This window comes from Trachemys scripta, chromosome 1 (genome assembly GCF_013100865.1).
Source record: "Trachemys scripta elegans isolate TJP31775 chromosome 1, CAS_Tse_1.0, whole genome shotgun sequence".
Taxonomy (NCBI): Eukaryota; Metazoa; Chordata; order Testudines; family Emydidae; genus Trachemys; species Trachemys scripta.
In genome coordinates this window covers 287874846-287896784 of record NC_048298.1, presented here as the reverse complement: position 1 = coordinate 287896784, position 21939 = coordinate 287874846, and the positions used below count along the sequence as shown (strand labels likewise).

At 40.8% G+C, this 21939-nt stretch overlaps 1 protein-coding gene across 3 annotated transcripts in view; it reads left to right on the top strand.

Moving 5' to 3' along the window:
• Window positions 1-18463, top strand: part of RUBCNL (rubicon like autophagy enhancer) — a 40881-nt gene extending 22418 nt beyond the window's left edge. For 2 of the 3 annotated variants that reach the window (XM_034758482.1, XM_034758481.1), the window contains exons 5-16: window positions 4571-4647; window positions 7443-7650; window positions 8658-8762; window positions 10985-11027; window positions 11278-11410; window positions 11824-11969; window positions 12784-12848; window positions 13928-14166; window positions 15132-15193; window positions 17099-17252; window positions 17374-17464; window positions 17960-18463. In XM_034758482.1, coding sequence (XP_034614373.1) covers window positions 4571-4647; window positions 7443-7650; window positions 8658-8762; window positions 10985-11027; window positions 11278-11410; window positions 11824-11969; window positions 12784-12848; window positions 13928-14166; window positions 15132-15193; window positions 17099-17252; window positions 17374-17464; window positions 17960-18069 — 1433 coding nt within the window. In that variant the 3' untranslated portion in view covers window positions 18070-18463. The remainder of the gene's footprint in view (window positions 1-4570; window positions 4648-7442; window positions 7651-8657; window positions 8763-10984; window positions 11028-11277; window positions 11411-11823; window positions 11970-12783; window positions 12849-13927; window positions 14167-15131; window positions 15194-17098; window positions 17253-17373; window positions 17465-17959) is intronic. The other variant, XM_034758483.1, reaches the window with a different exon arrangement.
• The last annotated feature ends 3476 nt before the right edge of the window (window positions 18464-21939 follow it).

Sequence of the window (21939 nt, the reverse complement as noted above, 5' to 3'; positions counted from 1 at the left end):
CAGACATGGGCGGCGGGTGAACCGGGGGCTTGGGGAAGCTAGCCCTCGGCTGGCCGGTTACTTCTGCCTGGGCCCTGCCCCTCTGGGCCCCCCCCCTCCCCACTGGAGCCCAGAGTCACCCCCTCACCAGCCCCAGGCTACCTGAGCATCCCTCACCAGGTGGGCGGGCAGCACGAGCACTGGCTCCAGCCGCCCAGAGTCCCTGGCTGCAGGCCGGCTCCCACTAGCCTCAGCCCAGGGCAAGGGCACCGGAGTACTCCCAAATGTGGGGAGGCCAGGGCCCCCCGCCCCTCCTCCTCTGCCTGAGTTGGAGGCAAAGGCAGCCCTCTACCTGTGTCCCAGGCCCCCTGCCCAGTTCAGGTGGAGGGTCTCAGGCTCCCCACAGCTGCCCGCACAGTTCTCACTGATCCGGCTCTGGACGGGGCCCTCAGAGCCACAGCCCAGCCATGATAAGAGCTGGGCAGGCAGCTCTGGCGGACCCTACACCTGCCCACATTGTGGGGGGCCCAAGCAGACCCGTCCCGTGTCTCTGCCTCCCAAGTCCCACACCCAGGGCAGGTGGGGTCTTGGGGGGAAGAGAAGGGGAAGGGGGCGGGGTCTGTCCCAGTGAAAAGTGGATGGGCCAGGCCCCCCCACTTTCAAAAAGTGAGAGGGCCCTGGCCTCCTAGCCCCTCTGGTTCTGGCACCCCTGGCGTGGGGCCTCAGCCACAGGGGAAGGAAGAGCCACAGCAGAGCATGGTGGGAAGCAGGAGAGTCTAGGGGTGGAGTGTGGGCGGGGCCACGCAGGCAGTTTGGGGTGGCTCGGCCTTCTCCTGCCGCCCATGGGTATCAAAACAGGCAAGATCTGAGCCTGGGAGCGTGCTAGGAATAGTAACCAGGTTTTCCCGAGACCCAAGTGGCTTAGAAGCACATGCGATTCAATAGTTAGGTTCCTTCACAACCAGCTGGTGTCAGTCAGAATGTGGACTGGGCCAAGTTTGAAAAAAAGATCATTGCAGGATTAGGGACTTTATTTTGTTAAACCTGAGAGATTTTTTTTTTGGGGGGGGGGGGGAAGCACCTCATTCAGCTCTAGCAAAGAAAATAGATTCATAGATTCCAAAGCCAGAAGGAACCACTGTGATCATCTAGTCTGACCTCCTGTGTGACACAGGCCAAAGAACTTCCCCAAAATAATTCCTAAAGCATCTTTAAAAAAAAAAAAAAAAACTCTTGATTTTAAAATTTGCCATTTGCTTTGGTTCTTTATACTATGCTTAGAGCTTTAAACTTACTGTGCCATCTCATAGATCATATAACTTCCAAAATCCTCAACTTCAGGCCTCTGCTCCTCTCTTCAGTCAGTTAAACCACTGGCTAGTGGCCTAGGGCAGAGAGTGGTATGAGAGAGCTTCTTCCCTCACTGGAACTGTGACTGTGAAATTGCACTGAGGCAGGAGAAAGGGGCTAGTAAAAGAGAGCAGGAAGCCGAAAGACCAGAAATGAACTGCTTAAGTTTAGAGTGGGAATTATACCAGAGTGTTTTCTGGTTGGCATTCCATTAATTGTCAGCTAGATTCTTACCTAAAAGCAAGCTTCGTCCCTCTCAAATCCACCCCCACTATTTAAATGTTGGTGTGATTCCTGCTGTCCTGTCTCCCACTGCTAAGGAAAAAAACCAGGAAAATGAAAGGCTTGATGTTTAAATCCAGACAAACTGGTTTTTAATTAGGGTGACCAGACAGCAAATGTGAAAAATCGGGACAGGGGTTCGGGGGTAATAGGAGCCTATATAAGAAAAAGACCCAAAAATCAGGACTGTCCCTATAAAATCGGGACATCTGGTCACGCTATTTTTAATGGAATTTGCTTTTTAACTATGAAGCTGTTTCTACTTATCCTGTGAAACTTCCTCTAAGGACCCCTCCAATAATCTCCGATTTAAAAGGGCCACACTAAGGTCCGTCCCCTCCTCCCCCCCACGACTTCAGTACAGTTTAATTTGAAATGCAAATCTCTACCTTTGCTAGGTAACTGTTTAAATGAATTGCTTTTCCTGGTCTTTGAGGTGATAGGTGTGTGGCAAGCAAAATGGCTGTTACTTCCCTTTAGCTTTATATTTTTGCCTAGGCTACTCAGGGTAACCAGTTTCCTAATGTGACTGTCTGAAATGTCCTTTCCCAGACCCCAGCAGGGTTAGAGCAGCGATGCAGAGTGCCTAGCAAGCAAATTGACAATTTTGTCCAAGTGAGTGAGGTAATTTCTTGTATTGGACCACCTTCTCTCTCTCTCTTTCACTAACAGAAGTTGGTCCAATAAAAGATATTATCTTACCCACCTTCTCTCTCTAATATCCTGGGAGCCACATGGCTACAACACTGCACACAGTTTTATCTGTCACAGTTTGCAACATGTTGCTGTCAGGCCCCACCTAGCTTCCTCCTACAGACTGTGTGTGCATCCCTGCTGTTATAGCCAGCTGGCACAGTTCTCTCCTTCCACACCTTTACCTGACTAGGCAGGTGGACATTTATCCTACTTGGTAGCTACAAAGTATGGCTAGCTCACTCATACTGCAACAGTGCATACAGTGATCTGTTGCAGATGTAAGTTGAGGCTGCAAAGATGTTAAAATCTGAAAAGGAAGTAAAATTTTTAGATTGTTATAAGTTTAATCAAATGTTTTGGTGAAACTTGGCTGAGTTAAAACTTGAATGAGATGACAGACTTCTAAAGAGGAAAATACTCACTCTTACTTAGTGTGATCCTGTGTTAGGTCTTTTTGTCTTCCCCTGCCTTATCCTAACTAAGTTCCTTCAGCGAGAAATGGAACCCTTTTGTAGTAAGATGGGGAGGACAGATTACTTTATCTTCAATGTATGCAGTGTTGTTGTAGCCGTGTGGGTTCCAGATAGACAAGGTGGGTGAGTTAATATCTTTATTGGACCAACTTGTGTTGATGAGAGAGACAAGCTTTGGAACTTAAACAGAGCTCTTCTTCAGGTCTGTGTCACAGCTAAATACAAGATCAAACAGTTTAGCATAAGTAGTTAGCACATATTATAGTTAACACATTCTAAAGGACCATTCAAGGTGAAGTGTCCAATTATAGCCAAATAAAAACACTTAACGTATTGAGAAATGTTCAGTGCTAATTAGTTGGAAGGGATGACTTGCATAAACTATTCTTATGTGTTTTCGGGAGTCTCTCTCTGTTCATGATAGTTTATCATTTTAAGCAGAAGGTCTGTGGTGGAGATGGTCTAGTTTGAAAAAGACAGACTGTTTGCTTGTCATCTGGATATTCTAAATCATTTTATATTGTGGTATACCCAGAATGTGCCAGATGCTGTGTGAGTACATAAGAAGCCAGGCCCTGCCCCAAAGTCTTTTTAACTGAAACAAGTCAATACATGCAAGGTAGGGAAGAGAGAAACAATATACAAGCAAAGTGGTCCAGGTGGTGGTAAGCACAGGTCTTATTATCATATGCTCCTTTAAAATAAATAAATAAATTAAATATATAATATATTTGTTGTGACTGTATAAATTATCCCCTTGCCCCTCTATCTTGTCAATATTAGTTGGCTAATTTCTTGTAGTAGTGGTTCTTAAGGATTTGAATACAAAATACATATTAGAATATGAGCCAACTCATTTTAATGAAGGTGAGGCTTTAATTTCAACAAGAATTAAGACCCATTCCAGCACATCATGTTGATGTGATTCAATGTAGGTACTCAAGAGCTATAGAGAAACAAAAGTATGATCTGCTCTGTCATAAAAAGGTGCTGAAAGGGATGAGATGGTGCTTTTGTTTTCTATATTAATCAAAATCACCAGTAAGCACTGTAAAAATGAAAACAGCAGCTGCTACGTTGTAAAATGAGAAATGCTGCATCTCTATGTATGGTGGTCCTACATATGCTATCATGCAGTAGGGATTCAGGAAATATGGAAATATACAGCAAACTTTTCTGAACTTCTTGCATTCATGTGAAACCAACAGCCACACTGTCTGCAGCTGGCCTCTGTATAATTAGACCCCCACTGAAACATGTATTGTGCTAGTGTGAGTCTTATCTTCCAGCCAGTGGCTAACAGTTCTGAGCACCATTCACTTTTCATGTGCTTACTGTAATAACACATGAAGTTTCCCAAGGGTAGCATACGGAGTGCCCTGGCTTTGCCATGTGGCTTTTCTTAACTGCTCGGGTCCACACTCCTGTTTGTAGTTCACTGTGGTGGTATTTTATGTGTTTGGTAGTGTACTAAATGAACAGCTTTGGGTTTTGCTTAGAATTCTGAGGCAGGTTTACAATGAAGTTATGTGTTGCAGTGTATTTAACTTTGTTTCCCCTAAACTTGACATACTTTCTCCAGGTTGCCTGGATAACTTAAGTACTGTCTGTATTTTCAAAAGACAAAGGCCTCTCAAACTGTCTCTACCTTTGATAATTCTTCCCCCTCCCACCCCCGGTGACAGTTTTGGAAAACAAGGGCAAGTTTTTCTCTTGGAAAGCACTTAACACATTGTGGCTAGTGCAAAGAAACAAATAACTAATAATAATGCTTATTGTTATGCCTACAGGTGCTACTTCATCTTTAAGCATTTCCTTGAACCGTTCCTTGCAGGATATCTTCATGCTTCCTGTAGATGTGGAGAAGGTGAGAGCATTGCTGTCCTGGATCTATTGCACCAATATTCTAGTACAGAATAATCACTTATGAATAATTACACTTGATTGTTTGTTAGTCAGTCTACATAGAATTGATTCCTTCTGATCGGCTTTAGAAGAACAAACTTTAGTGATGCCAAAATTAGTCTTTTACAACTTGCTGTTTTTTCTTTTTTATTCTGTTTTAGGATGAGCATTCTTACAAATGAAAATTCAGGCCAAGCTTTTCAATATTGCCCCATCTACACACCCTCCTTTCACTCACTCCAGGGAATGTAATACTTTAAAGATACTCCCTTTTTATTCCAAACATTTTCCAAACAACGTTTTCCCCTTTCCTATACCTCCATTTTATCTGCATTATTTCATGCTATTCTGTGAAAGTATAGCACAGGATTTGTTTTGTGCTTGTGTTATGTGAAGGAGTAAATAACACTTCCTTATTCACTTTCTCCACACCAGTCAAGATTTTATAGACCTCTATCATATCCCCTCCTAGTCATCTCTTTTCCAAGCTGAAAAGTCCCAGTTTTTTTAATCTCTCCTCATATGGAAGCTGTTCCATACACCGAATCATTTTGGTTGCCTTTCTCAGTACTTTTTCCCATTCTAATATATCTTTTTAGATGGGGTGACCAGCACTGCACCCAGTATTCAAGGTGTAGGCATGCCATGGATTTATATAGAGGCATTATGATATATTCTGTTTTATTATCTAGCCCTTTCCTAATGGTTCCTAACATTCTGATAGCTTTTTTGACTGCTGCTGCATTTTTAGCAGATGTTTTCAGAGAACTATCTACAATGACTCCAAGAGCTCTTTCCTGATTGGTAGCAGCTAATTTAGACCCCATCATTTTGTCATCCTGCCTATCAGTGGCAAAGCAGGGAATAAAACCCAGGTCTCTTGAATTTCAATCCAGTGCTCTGTCCACTAGGCAGAACTGCCCCCTCTATATACATGATCAGGAGTCTGTCATCTTAGAGGAAAGATCAAAGTGCTCAGTCATTACGAAAGGGAGAGGGGAGAATATAACAAGTATTAAAGGGTTCAGACACTAGGGATGGTACAAGGGGTTTAACTAGAAGTAATGGGATAAAACTAAGAGGGGGGAAATAAGATGAGTATCAGGAGAAAACTTCTTGACAGTTGACCTCTATTAGACGACGGAGTAGTCTCCCAGGGGAACTGGTAGAAGATTGGACAAAGCACTAATCTATGTATTGAAGGTTACAATCCTGCCCTAGGAGGGAGAGGGAATAGATGACCTAATAGGTCTTCTCCACCTTTCTTCTATGACCCTGAGCTGTTTCCTAAAGGGAAGGAGCTCAGTGTATAAAAGGAAGGTGGCGAAAAAGGGGTGAGAGCAGAGTTCACGTAAATGCAGCCTGACTGCTTATGTAAGTTCCTCAATATGCAAGTACCCACTTGGCAACACAAAGTCTTGCAGGAAGGTTCTTAACCATTGGACATGGCAGTATTCTGAGATCTGCCAGTGACCAGGTATTAACCCCCATTCAGCATCCATCAGACTTTCTCTGAACTACCTTGCTATCAGTATTTCCCCTCCAGGAAAAAATGACTGTTTAATTCTCTTTCCTTTTTTAATGGTATGTCCCAAATCTTGTTGAAAGGTTTCTGTGGCAAACTGTTAACCAAAGAAGTAGTGATAATCGAACAACATGTAGTTTAAGATACAGTTTCTTCAGGCACCCATGTGAACTTCTTGAGATGTTATATGAGGACCTGTACTGTTGAGAAAATGCCATTTTATTGGAATTGTTTAGAAATAAAATCTGTTGTTCACCTCTTTGTCCTAAAGATGGTTAAAAAGTTGAAGAATGTCTACTGAAGTTTTCATTTTTAATTGTTCTTAAGTGATGATAATTTAATAGAGCTTATTACTACAGCTTTCCATTACACTGCTGTGAAGAATGTTGCAGTTACAACTGGTGCCATTTTTAGAACAGTAACTCAATTTTTTAGTGGATTATTTGATATCTGCATTCACAAGTTGCAACACTAGATCCTGAGGGTATTTTTAAGCAATGAGCTTTCCTATCAGGCCCTGAAGTTGCATGCAAGCAAGCAAGCAACTGCACAGTGGGAGCCAGGGGATCTGTGTTCTGTCCCCGGCTTTATCAACAATATCCTGCGTGACCTTTTGAGCTAGTCATACAAGTTTCCATTTTTCCACCTGTAAAATGGGGTTAATTATACCTTGCAAACATTAAAGAATTAAGTCGGTGAGATAGGCAAGTGCTTTTGCACTTCTGTTATCATCCCTCATCTGAGAATCTCAAAGTAGTATTAAAGCCTGCCACACCTTGCCACTTCAAAATTAATATGCACACTAATGTGTTTATATATACGTCACTCCTTTAGTTAAATCCTAGTAAATACGCTACATGGTTTAAAATACGCTTACTAAAATTTATGTTGTAATCTTGGGAATAAGCCCTTAAAAATGCCTAAATATACACACCTGCCAAGAGAGTACTTAATTAAGCATTTTAAGTTTCTTCCTTTTGATTTAAAAGAGGGAAAGAAAATAAATGCAACAAATACGCTTTAAAAAAATTAAGACAGACATAAATTGAGTTTCTTGGATACTGTACCTTTTACCCGCATTGTTTTATTTTAATTTCCTGCAGCTTCTTAAATTAAAGGCCAGGTATGCTTTAACTATGCATTTCTTGGCTTGTTAATGTTGGGAAGAGAAGCTGACACTAATTACACTAAGAAGTAAATTAGTAATAAACATTCCTCTTTTCTGTGTCCAGGAGAATGCACACTTCTTTGTTGCAGATATGATCATAGCATCTTTGGAAAAAATGAAGTGCGGTATCCTAAGTCAACATGCAGAGCCCTGGAATACAGAGGAAACCAGTGGATCACTAGGCAGCTATCAGACTGATTCAGAAATATCCTCTTATACCAGAGTAAAGACACAATCCGCTTCTTCTGCTTCTTCAGACAGTGGCTATGAAGGCAAGTTATTTAATTTTAACCCATAATGCAGTACTTCTTGCCTGCCTTTGTGTGATTACCCTACAGAAAGAGTTGGGATAGGTGTTTCTCATAAGTGAATTCCTTGTCCTATCTAATCTTCACTGACTCCCCAGACAGGCTGTCAAAAATAAAAGGTTGCTTGTCCTATGAGATGTATCCCTGATAAATTTGATTCTCCAAATGATTCCCATGCTTGCCAGTTTTTCTTTAATATTCACATCTGTGTATCTTTTTTATGGTTTGTATCTCTCTTTGGAGTGTACCCGGGGATATATGTAGTTCTTTGTGCTGGACTGTGATTCACTAGAAATTGTAGTTTGTGTTCCTTGTTAGTGAAACTGTCAAGTTAGGATTTAAAAAAACAACAACCCACCTTCAAGTGCAACGTTTGTAATGTGTGGTTTCTTCATCTTCCTTTTTTGTATTACGGGATATGGAGTCTGACTATCATCATTTACTTTATAACTTACTTCATTAGTTCATGGATCAGTCACTAGACATTTGAGTAGGATGAAATCTCAAGCAGTATTTGTGCACATGTAGTATGAGTCAGGGTAACAAAGGCTTATGGTATTGTAACATTGTACAGTACATGAATTTGTAAAATGGACATGTCCCAAAAGGGATTTTAATACATAGGATAACATGAATCTAAATGATGTAACTTCTTGGGGGGAAATCACTGAAGTAGAAGTGTGTGGAGTGGGGGGAAGCACATTACTATTAAATATTTATAATTGCAATAGCTAATACAGGCTTCAACCAGATCAGGCCCCGTTGTGTCAGGCACTTTACAAATACAAAATAAATGACAACCCTTCCCCCAAAGAACATACAACCTAAAAGTTCATTCTACATTTAGTGTGTGGCTTTTGTTTGATGGAGAGGGAGGAGAAGACAGTGACAGAATGTTTAAAATAGTGCACAGATCAATATATTAATCCCTCCATGAAACTCTTATTAATGGATCATTTACTTTGTTAAAGGTTGTGCTGTGCTGCAGGTCAGCTCATCAGTAAATCCACCGTCACATCATGAGGCCGGTAGATTTCACTGCGATAGTGACTCAGACGATGAATTTGTAATTATTGGTAAGACTTTCAAACTATGCAGCTGCAACTTACAATGAGTCTGGATAGATTTACTAACTACTTCAATGCCACTTTTCCAGAGCTACATGTTGCCATAGTATGTATTTTATAGTACAAACTCACAGGTGTATGATAAAATTTCTCTCTTGGTAATCATGCACTACTAATAGGAAAAGTTAAAATAGCTTTTCATAAGTGCTAAAACTCTGTCATACATAATAATAATAAAGGAGTTCATTTCTACAGCAAGAATACTTTCCAGTGGTTGACGTGTATATTAACGTGCACATGCCATGTATGTGGTAGTGCCCAAAGTGCACACACCACAGATTCCCCATATAGCCGCTGAGACACCGGAGTTCAATTCCCTGCTTTGCCACAGGTTTCGTGTGTGATCTTGGGCAAGTCATTTAGCATCTCTGCTTCCATTACCCATATGTAAAAAATCTGAAAAGCTAACGCAATTCAAGAGAAAGAAGGGACCAGTCTTACAGAAGAAAGGGACATCATCAATAGGTGGACAAATTACTGCTCTGATCTATAAAATCACCAGACAAATGGAGATCCTAGTGTAGACAGCCCAGATTCAACAGGGGAGGATTACTTTCCAATACTGCGTGAAGAAGTGGAGACAGCTGTGAAATCACTCAAGAATGGAAAGGCTACAAGTATTGACAATATCCCAGCCGAACTGATGAAATTCGGAGGAGAAATAGTAATAGATGTACTCACCAAGATCTGCAACAAGATCTGGCAGACCGATGAGTGGCCCTTCACGTGGACATAGTCACTAATCATCACTCTGCCAAAGAAAGGCAATTGTATCAAAATTACTGGACCATAAGCTTATTTAGCCATCCCAGCAAAGTGATGTTGAAAGTCATATTGAACAGATTGAAGTGGAGAATATCATCGCTGAAGAACAGGCTGGCTTTTGTGCTGGAAGAAGTACCACAGAACAGATTTTCAATCTTTGTGTTCTATGTGAGAGGTACTTACAACACCAGCAGGACATCTACCATGTCTTTGCTGACTTCAAGAAGGTGTTGAGTACGGCACGAAGCGCTCTGGGCAACCATGAAGAAATACAATGTTGGTTGTAAGCTTATTCTTACCATTAAACAACTGTATGCCAAGGCCAGCAGTGCAGTTCTTGTCAATGGCACAATAGGAGAGTGGTTTCGCCCCACTGTTGGAGTCCAGCAAGGTTACCTTCTTTTGCCCACACTGTTCAATATCTACTTGGAGCGCATAATGACTGGTGCCCTAGAAGATCACATATGCACAGTCAGCACTGTGAGGGCGAACAATCTCAAATCTTTGATTTGCTGATGACATTGGGATCAGCTCACATATCACTGTCAGTGGACAAGAGCTGGAGACAGTGAAAAAGTCTTTGGGGGCAATCATCACTGATGAAGTATTTGGGGGCAATCATCACTGATGAAGGATCAAAGGCAGAAATTCTGGCAAGAACTGTGCAAACAGCAGCAACAATGGCAAAGCTAAAGCCAATTTGGAGGAATAAGAACATCTCCCTGGAAAACAAACTGAAACTGCTGCACGCACTGGTCATCTCCATTTTTCTATATGCATGCGAGACATGGGCCCTTATGGCAAAACTTGAACGGAAAATACAGGTGGTAGAGATGAGATACTTCCCTAAAATCCTGGGCATCTCCTACTTCAACCACGTCACTAATGAAGAGGTGCAGAACGTCATCACCCAATGCACTGGGTCATATGAAGACCTCCTGACAACTGTGAAAAAGCACAAGCTGAAGTGGTACGGCCATGTAACAAGATCTGGCCTATCCAAGATCATCCTCCAAGAGACGGTACAGGGGAGGAGGAGAAGAGGTAGACAGAAGAAGAGATGGACTGACAACGTAAAAGAGTGGACAGGAATGGACTTTGTGGAGACTCAAGCACTGGCACACAATCATCAGGGGTGGAGACAATTGGTTGATTGCTCATCAGTGATGGTGCCCCAGCGACCAATGCGGTTATGGGAGTGATGATGATGATTGATGAAAATGGGATAATAGCACTTCCTTACCTGACAGCCCTCTTGTGAAGATAAATATATTAAGAATTGTCAGGTGCTCAGATACTACGGTAATGGGAGCCATATAAGAACCTAAAGTAGATAGAATACAATGGTAGGAGGTGGAGGGTTTTTGCTTTTGTAGGGCTAACAAATTTTTCCTCCTTTTCTGCAGAACTTGAAGACTTGGAAAATATTGCAGCATCTCTAGATAAAAGGTAACTTTTTGTATTTCTCATAACTTAGTAAATAGCCGGGTGGCAATACTCTTCCCTGCCATATTGTGATTCTCCTAAAGAGAGGCAGAAAGGGAACATAGTTGGTTTGATGGCTGTGGCACAAGGGTCCTAAAGGGCATAGGTGAATCAAAGTGGGGGGGAGGAGGGAAGGTGTGTGAGGAATCTTCAGGGATGTGGAGGACACCAATCTATTTATGAAATGCTGCCATTCGGCTTGCTTAATTTTCAGATTATCTTTTGATCCGGGCTGCAATTCTGCTGAAGTAACAGCACAGAAGCTTTACCGAGAGTTCAGGAAACATTGGTTACAGACAGAAACTAACGTTCAGCTGTCTAGGTGCCTGAACAAAACTAAGGTGAAAGTAAGTCTTTGAACAGAAAACAATGTGCTTATTATTCAGAGCGTTCAGTGCAGCTGCCTCATTGGCATGGGGAGAAGGAGGATGCTTAGAATGATATAAATGTGTGTTCAGGGTTTGGTTATTTTTAAGCAATTTGGGGCGAGGGAAGGGGGAGTCTGTCTTGGTTAGAAAGCTCTAATGCATTTAATGCAATGTAGGACAATCATGTAAATGGGATCTCTGTGAACACAAGAAGTCCTTCAAGAGTTGCTACTAAACATGACTTTGGGTATCAAAACTGTGATTGTACTGACAGCTGTGGAGTGTTGAAGGTGACATTTCATTGCATAGTCTGCAAAGCATGTTAGCTTCTGTTCAACTACTAGGTTGCAGGTTAAATTCCACACTTAAGTCTGTCTTTCTGTCTTCAATAGTATGCAAATAAAGAAAAGATTCCAAAGGAACTTGAGTCTAGTGGGAATCTGGCAGAAGAAATAAAGGTCAAAGCCAGATTAAGAGGAACCGCAGATTGGGCCCCACCTAGGTTTCAAATAATATTTAGTATTCACCCATCACTCAAGTAAGTCTCAAGTACTTATCTGTCTGTGGGACTAGTCATTTTGTTTCTGTTATACACTAGGCCCAGTCCAAAGCCTGTTGAGATCAGTGAAAAGATTTCTGTTGATTTCATTGGGCTTTGGATCAGGCCTATTGTTCAGTACCTTGTTCTCCAGTGTTTCACTGGAAGTTATGTAGTAATGCCTACTTTTGCTGAGTCATTATGTCCTGACTAACACTGTCTATATACTGTTACTCAATATGGTGAGTTACTTTTTTTGAGGGTTGTGGGGTTTTGGTTTTTTGCTTCCCTGCTGGCTCAAGACTTTTTTTTTTTTCAGCAAGCAAAAGACTACGCAGAAGAATTATGAATCTCGCTCTACTTAAAGTGCTGTCAAATGCACAAAGTAAACAAACTAATAACTTTTTTTTTCTGCCAACTTCTGTTAAAACAATCTTGGGCGTTACTTGTAATTAATAACGGTTACAAAATGTTCAGACAAATGTGGCTTTTTTCCGGGTCGACAGTATCCCTTTAAGCTTTCTTAAAGAAAGAATAGGGAAGTATCATACTTCTGGCATACCATGATCTCTGGTACCAGTGTCTGCATATTCTACAAAGATTAGCTTAGAGTTCCACTGTAAAATAGCATACAGAACTTCTCTTTTACAACTGACTTCTCTTCCTACATTGTGGGTTTTTTTTGAGTAACATGATCAGACTTCCAAGTTGAAAATATTCATAAGTATTAGTGCAGCTGTCTGTCATTCTGGGAGAATGTAACTGATCAGATATACTTTTGGATAGTCTGATTTAATTTTGTCTTTCTGTACAGGAGAGATGCAGTTGTAGCTGCACAGAACTTTACTTGTGCTGGTTGTGGAACCCCTATAGAACTCAGTAAGTATTGAAACACAAACACAACCCTCCAGACATACCACACCAAGCAACCCCCAGTTGTTTGCCAACCTGTATTCCTGCGTTGACAGGATAAATTTTGCAGTTCTGGCAATACCTTAACTAGAAGAAAACACTCCAGGTTGGGGATGCACGTAGCACAATGCACAATAGGATTATATCACCACCTGAAATGTTATTACAGCCTGAACACAACGCTTTTCTCCATCAGCTGTAGGCTACTTCATAGCACTCCTATTTATCCACAGTTAGAAGTGGTGACTTTCAACAATAAAACTGGAAGCATTATTTATGATGTTGTAAAATAGCTTGACTTTTTTGAAGTAGGCTAATAGTAAAATATAAGTCTCCAAGCTGCAAATCATAAATCTTAATTAGAAAATTATTTTGAAATAGAATTCGTAATCCTTACCAATTGATACTGTCAACTGGCCTTAAAAAGAAAGGGGGTGTATAAGTAGTTTTCTTATTTTTAAAGGCTTGACCAGAAAACCCTGTTGAAGTTATACGAATCTTTGGGATACTTTTTTCACAAACTGCTTCATGCATTGTAATGTTCAGATGTATCCACTTCATCGGGTCTTATTGCATGGGAAATCTCTGAAATGAGTGTAAAGCCCTATACTGGGTCCATTATACAAAGAGAGGCATTCGCTCATGCCTGACAGAACAAAATTAATATTTGAGTTGACATCAGGGACTCAGAGAATCATTAACAATAACTATGCAAAGGAATTAGTGAGGTTACACCTGTAACCACAAGAACCAATCCTGAATTTGTTTTGCGGGAAGCAGCCAAAAGTGTTTCCAGTAAGGATCTGTGTAAATTTTGATGGTGATAACTATGATCAGTCTTACATAGGCAAAAGAGAGGTTTCCATATTTAATTCAGAATACTAAATCTGACCATGAGTCTACCTCTTAAAAAAACAACCTCCCCCAGCCTGTTTTTCTGTAGATCTGACTTATTTATTACTGGATTGACGCAGTTAAAAGGCAATACCGTAATTCTTTAACGAACCATTCTTCTAAAAACTATCTTCATTGTTGACCTTCCACAGAATACATCAGGAGACTCCGCTATTGTGATTACCTGGGGAAGTACTTCTGCGACTGTTGCCATAGTTACGCGCAAACTTCCATCCCTGCCCGAATATTGATGAAATGGGACTTCAAAAAGTACTATGTCTGTAACTTCTCCAAACACCTGCTGCTCAGCATATGGCAAAACCCCATCTTCAATGTGTCGTGTATCAACAAAACCCTCTATACAAAAGCAAAGGAACTGAACAGAGTCAGGGTAAGTGCAGCTTCTTTGTAATTGAAGTGTGTGGCATTGTCCTGCACACTGCCAGAAGAATGACTAGACCCAGGAATCTGGTTTAATTAGGTTGCCGCTTTATTAAGTAACATATCTGGGAACTATCTGGCAATAACTCATCCAGTGCATTTGTTAGCTGTACCACCTGCAGGGCAGGAGGTCTGCTACCAGCCTCCCTTTTCTCCCGCTGTTCCAATCCACCTGGTACTAGCACCGTCCACTCCTATGAGGGTTAAAGGGATGGGGAGGAGGGGGTTTTCTCCTTTCTGTACCAGACATTAGGAGCCCCAAACCTATTTCCCACCTTGTTTAAGAGATGCCCTCTCCTAATCCACTTCCAATTTCAGTTTATCAGGGAATTGGATGCCCTGTTGAACAAGTACCTGCCACCAGGAGACACTAGCAGTTTGATTGGCTGCCGCTCTCTGCCCATGAAGCAGCTATGTCTGGCCAGCTGGGGAAAGAAAACAGTTGGCTCCTCTAAGGATTTCACACTCCCCCCTGCCCTTCTTGTGGGCACACTGACCTCCCTGTGGGTTGGGGAGAGGAGGGTGTCTCTGTGGCTGACTGGTTGGACAGAAGGGTGCAGCACAAGTCTATTGGCTCTTGTGTACCCAAGGGAAAGGCTTATAAACCCTTCCCTGGGGCATAGCAATTGGTTCTATATAGTCTTTGATTCTGCAGGAACAACTTGCAGCTTCGGGTTGTATATTTTGGCCATGCATACTCACTTGTGGGGCAGGCCTTTTGGTGCATTATATAGCTGATCTGTCTAACCCTCTGCTGTATTTTTCCTAATTTTAAACTAAACCTGCTGTACTGGTGAAATGCTAATTTTTAAATATCACTGTCTAAATTAGTGCTCTTAAACACTTCTGAATGTTTAAGTATGCTGCTCTGCTTTTCATTTTAAATACTACATTTTCCTACCCTTCATCCTTTAGGAGATACAAGAACAGCTTTTGCATATTAAAAAACTACTGAAAACCTGCAGGTTTGCTGAAAGGTATGGAGCATGATTAAGTATAGTAAATACTTGGTAAAAGTACAATAGTTGTTCATGGAGCTTCCCCCTCCAGAAAAAATTTTAATCACGCACTTTTTAAGGACGTTAGTTCCATATGATCATCAAAAATTCTGATATCATCTTCCTTTCTCCCGCAAATTTATCTATTGCAAATGTCAAGTGATAGTGTATTTTATAAGGCAGCTTGTTTTTTCCCCCCAGTACCTTTGTAGAAACCCCTATGAGACATGATTAGATGTGTGTAATTATTTTTGGCAGAATTTTTTTTCATCCTTCTGATACTATTCCTCTTGGAGGAACAATGTGAGTGTCCTTGCTCAGCAATGTAATTTCTATTCAAAGTTTTTCTAAGGTGACTAGAGTGGTTATTCCATATGTTGCTCAAATAATGGCTCTTTAGTAGACTGTGTTCATTCCATCTTCATTTAACTAATGACACAAACCAAGCTGTAGAAAATGTGCATATTCTGTCTGAGTTAGGCAGCTCTGACTACTTTCTTTCATTGCACAATCAGCCTAACTTCTCTGTGGTTGTAGGGAACATTGGTGCGTTTAAAGAAAAGTAAGATGTTCTTCCAGCAAATTTTATTATTTTTTGTCTAAATCAAACACTTGCCTGCAATGCTTAATGTAATAACTATAAAATGGAAAAATAATGGACCTCTGTTTTGCACCTGCAATTAGTTGTGGGTGCATATCGTAGCACTTGGACATTGAGCTGAGTTCTAAGCAAGACATTTAAATGCTATTGCTTACACCCACAGAATTAGAGGTCTTTTATAAACCAGGCAAGTAAATAATTTTTTTTTTTTTAAAAGTAAACTTTTAGTCTCTCTCTCTACTATAGGGCTAGGGACAATAATGATTCGATGACTGATGAAAATATTATTGTCAAAACTAAGCATTTTTGATGCAATCCTTCTCCATCCAGTTATGGTTAGCAAATGAAAGTTAAAATGTACAATAGTGGTCATCTTGCGCTTGTTGCAATGGCTGTATAGTCTAAAAGGCTTTTTAATACACCCCTACCACCAAAACCCCCCAAAACAAATCAAAACCAACAACAACCTACTGCTTTTTTATGCATTAAAGTAGCAAGTTATCTATGCTGTTTCTGTGTGAGCATTCTATGGATGATCAGTGAATTGGTGGGATTATTGCATATGACTTGATTGATGCCTAAACAATTGAGAACAGATTTTTTTTTTTTTTTAGTTTAAATACTTATTGAACTCAAACTTTGGGAGAAAAAGCTATATTAAATAATGACCCCCATACACCCTCACCCACAAGTCAAGAAAGTTCTCACTGTAGCCTTCCAACGAACACTCCAGCAGAAACTGGATAGGCAAGACTTAATATTCTTTCTTCTAAGGGTACATCTACACTACAGGGGGGAGTCGATTTAAGATACGCAAATTCAGCTACGTGAATAGCGTAGCTGATTTAGACGTATCGCAGCCGACTTACCCCGCTGTGAGGACGGCGGCAAAATCGACTTCTGCGGCTTTCTGTCGACGGCGCTTACTCCCACCTCCACTGGTGGAGTAAGAGTGTCGATTCGGGGATCGATTGTCGCGTCCCGATGGGACGTGATAAATCGATCCCCGAGAGGTCGATTTCTACCCGCCGATTCAGGCGGGTAGTGTAGACCTAGCCTAAGGTTAGTTAAGAAGCAGGAAAAAAAAAATTATCACTTTCAGGCTTTTTGCAAAATTCACAAGTTTAACTCCGTTAAACTAAGTTCTGCTCTGTATGGAGATATCAATTTTATGTTCTTCCTGGTTGATTAGACTTAGCGGTCTCCACTTAATTACATGTTTTGCTAAACATGCTCTCAATAAACATGTCACTTCGTAATTTAACTTTTTTTTTAATCTGTAGTGTATTGAAAGAATTTGAACAGGTCTCCAGCCACCTGACGACAGAGCTGCATCTGTTCTCAATGGATGACTTGGTGAAGATTAAACGAGGGCTGTTAGTGCCTCTTCTCAGGGATATTCTAAAAAGCTCCATATCTCATGTAGAAAACTGTGAGGTAAGGAAATCTCTGTGTCTGGTGTATAGCCTGAAGAATAGCCACAACTGACCATATATTTTTATAAATATGAACTTTTAATAAACATCAAAAAAGTAATGAACTTTTTCAATTCTTCTAGCTTTGTCAAGCCAAGGGATTTATTTGTGAATTTTGCCAGAGCTCGGATGTACTCTTCCCATTTCAGATTGCCACATGTAAAAGATGTACAGGTATGTTCCAGCCCAAATCTATTGCTTTCTTGTGAGCGGATGCGCACATGCATGTATAATGTTTCAGGCCCTGATTCTGCAAGGTGCTTAAGCACGTGAGTAGTCCCACTGATTTCAGACTGTCTTGTCTCAGTGAGTTTATTGTATATTTGAAAACTTGGGTGTGTCGTCTGAATGTAAGTTAAAACAAAATTCAAGTGTGTTCTTGGTATGGGTTTACATATCTCAGTTTGAGTTTGAAATAGCAAATGTATTACTGTTACATTGGATTTTTCTGGACCTAATCCAGTGCCCATTGAAGTCAATGGAAAGACTCCAATTGACTTCAAGGTTCATTGGCTTGGGATCAAAATATGGAATTAACCTTGTTACTTTGTGCTTCATTGTCCTGGTCATGAGTTGTCTTCAGTTACTTTCATATCTGGATAAACTACCATCCTACAAGGAATACAATTATTGATGCAATTTTTCCCACCTGCTTGTGTGTGTAAACAGTTTGCAAAGCGTGCTTCCACAATCAGTGTTTCAAGTCTGGAGAGTGCCCCAAATGTCTGAGAATAGCTGCTCGGAGGATGTTTTTGGAAGCTCCATCTGTGGCGATGTGAGACTGGATTACTATGAAGAGGCATGCAGGTTTCTGTGTATACCTCTGAAGAAACTAGATACAGATACATATAGTGTCTGTCTACAGGTTGGATAATGTTGTTTTAAACATTGGTATTTTTAAATCATCCTGCCATGTTAACATTTTTTAATGTGACTTTTTAAAAAAAGAATAAGGTTTAAATATTATGCTTGAATACCTATCCTGACAGAAAATAGTTTTTAATGTGATCAGTTTAAGTGTATGTTAATGCCATCATTAATATTTTGCTGCTACTGGTTTTTTTTACTCTTTTGTTTCTGAACTTAAGTTTTTATTATTATTATTATTATTGCTGTTGTTATTTTATATTTGACAAGTTGACAATTCCCATATGTAACTTTGCATGCAATGTAGAGACAATAAACAAAATTGAAAAACTCTTTTAACCTTGTCAGATTTTTATTACAAGCAAGAAGTGATAAAATGTGAGGAATTTTCTCTCCTCTGTTGAACCTATACTACAGAAATGCCCTGACTTGCGAGTTTGATTAAAAAAAAAAAAAAAAAAAAAAAAAAAAAAACCTGAAAATGTTATCCTGGTAAGCATCCTAACTCAAAATGGTGGATCAGTTTTGTTTTAAAAGGAGACCCGCGCTAATCTCTACAGCAGCACTTTCCAACCTGAGAGATGCCAGGCTACTTGGGGAGGGTGTGTAGAGAGAAGGGGAGAGAGGTCCATGACCCTGAATCCACTCTGTCCAACACTGCAGGCTTGCTGACTCCTACAGGCCAAGTACTGGGTATCTCTTTGAAAACTGACTGTTTTCCTTACCTGCTCCTGCAGATGCTTCTAATGAAGCCAGCCATGGAAGCGGCACATGCACATAGAAGTGTTGAACTGTTGCCTGAACCTATATCACTCCTACTCCTGTGGTACTTGCCTCAGCAGTGACAGCACACATGGTTCAAGCTTCACTGCAACACGAATGGACACCCACTGACAGAGATCCCCAAAACTTACAGGAAGGACTATTGTGAATTATTGTAGATATTGATCTGGATAGCATGTCCCAAAGGTACTTTCACCCTAGCTAAATGCCTTTAAGACACTGGATCTGCTTCTGTCATTCAATGTCTAATTTCCTATGGGACTTTCAAACACCCTTCCTCTGAAATATCCATTCAAACACTATCGCTATACTAAAAGAGAATGGGACTCTGAAACTATCTGTTGCAATTCACTTCCAAGCTGAAAATCTTTCACAATACACATTATAAGTGGGGACATTTCATATACAGTTCTTACATTTTGTTTATAGCCACAGGAAGATAACTGCTTATTGCAAAGACGTAAGATAATCATCTATTACTGTTATCTAAGATCTGCAAACAGACATGAAACTGCTGAGAAGTGAGTGATGCCAAATGATGAGATTTGGTGATGGGACACACCTACAGAGTTGGCTGCATTTAATGTGATGCAAGTGTTCGTTGCTTCATCTATACACAAAACTGAATAAGCCACATTAATGGATTTGCTATAGGAATTTACATTTTATGAAAGAAGTTGCCTTAATCCCTATATAGAACAATTTGCAGGACTACTGGGTTTGTTTGAATAAGGGGAAGTGTTCACTTAAACTTTATTTGGTTGTGTGTGCTTTCCGTGAATAATCTAATGAATGAGCTTTCTTGCACAAATGTTTGCAGAAAGAGGAATGTTAACATGAGTTTGTTTTGTGCACGTGCACACACATAACCTATGCTAATTTTAATCGGGCTACTTGAATACCACTTGAATCATCTGACCAATCATTGCTAAGCATCACCACTTGAATTCAAACTTTATCAAAAGTTGAGTTTAAAAACAATAAAAAAGGCCTTTGAATAAATTTGAAAATCACAAGCTACTTGTGGACAGCTTGTGAAGAGGGAGAGGGTAAATGTGTTTTAAAAAATCCTTACAATTTTTTTCACTTAGCCCATTTATTATATAACCACAGAACATTCATATCCCACAGTGCTCTTCCCTTCATCTTTCTTGTTCTTTTGGAGCTGCTGAAATTCTGTAGTGGACTAGCGCATACCTCAATCCCCTGTAGTATGCTGGCTCGCGTGCTTGGTGGAAGCGCAGATCCAAATAAATGATATATTTCTTTAAATTAGAAGTGTGTATGTCTGGGGATACAGCATGAGTCTTTCACTCTTTGTTAATTTGGTCATTCATAGGCCCTGTAAAGTTCTCCAGTGGTCAAGGGTATCTTTGGCACCCTCCAGTGTTTATAATCTGTCTTGTTTGGAATTGGCTGTGTATGGAGCTGTTTTTAACAGTATCAAACCCTACTAAAATATTTATGTCTGTTCACAGCCCTACTTCATGCTAGTGTTGAAGAGTTGCTGGAACAAGTAGCCCCAACAGGACATTATGCCCTAAGACCTTCACAAGAGTTTAGTAAATAGTCATTTGTCTCTTGGCCATGGCTGGAATGAGGCTTTGGGGGAAGCTAAACTTCCCCCACAGTCTGTTTAGTGATACCCGGTTGATAAGATGCGTTTTCTGAGGGGGCTGCTCAAATAAACCCAGTCTACTTTTTTGCTATTGGTATTTTGAACCCAAAGAAACAAAGCCGTGAAACAGAGAACACTAGCATAGTAAACCCCAAATGTTGCTGTCATGTTAGAGAGACAAGATAAAATAAGAAAAGGAGTTAGCTGTAGGTGATGTGAATTAACATTGAAAGAGGGACTGAAAATGCCCAGTCAGCTGTCTGTGGAGCATGTGAGCTGTATTTCATTTTAACCTGTCTTGAGTGTAATTAACTTATCCCATTACAAACTGTAAACCGTAGACTTGTATGACTAGGCGTAACTTGTTATATTCCCCGCTATGTACCACAGAAGGTGCCAAGAAGTTTGTCACAGTTCTACACAAGGTTATAGAGGCTGTTGTTACATAAGCGTTTGTAATGAAAAAGCTCTCTTGCAGAAGTTGCCACCAAGAGATCAAGACTCCAATGATGAGGGGCATGTAAATTGTGCTTGGCACAATACAGAGGAAGCTGGTAGGGATGTTCAAAAGTGGTCAATTGCCACCTGTATGGGCCCTGGATTCTGGCAGCACTGGGGCCTGTTCTGGGCCCTATCATAGCAGTCCACTCTGGCAGCTGAGAATAACCTGAACACAAGAGGCCACTTGTCCCCCTTTCCCAGGCTCCATCCCCAAACCCGGGGACAAGGTAAATCTTCTGTGCCAGCACGGGATTCTTCTTGCAGCAGAAGAGTTCCCAGATAGCTATGGGCATATAGCAGCTAAAACAAGTCTGAAAATGGTGCTCTGTGTATCTTATTTGGGGATAACTTTGGAAAATGCTTGGCTTGGACAGAATGGGTCCAAGGCATTCACATGTATCTGTGGGCATTAGGACCAGGTGTCTCCATTTTCCCCATCACGTAGGCTTCGGAGGAAAGCAGCTACAAAGAGCCAGCCAGAGACTCCAGCTGGCAGAGGCAGAAGCAGCCAAAGTTCCTTAGGGGAACTTTCTACGGTTTTGATGGACTTCCTCTTCTGGGAGTTTTACCATTGACTTCAATAGGGGCAGGACTTCACCCCAGTTGATCTGGCTGTTTTAAGAGGTGACTGGCCAATATAGTGTGGTGAATGTCAAACATGTATTATCATTCTCATTCTTAGCCACTTCTGCACTAACTGTTGCTTACATTCATTTGTCATGTCTGCTTAATTAAGATTATAAACTCTTGGAGCAGGGGCTGTTTTGCTAGGTGCTTTGGGGCATGGCTCCTGATTAGGGCCTGCTACCATAATGTAAATAATAAGGGAGTTAACCTTTGATGGCCAAGCATAGCATGTGAGCACAAGTACAGGTTTCAC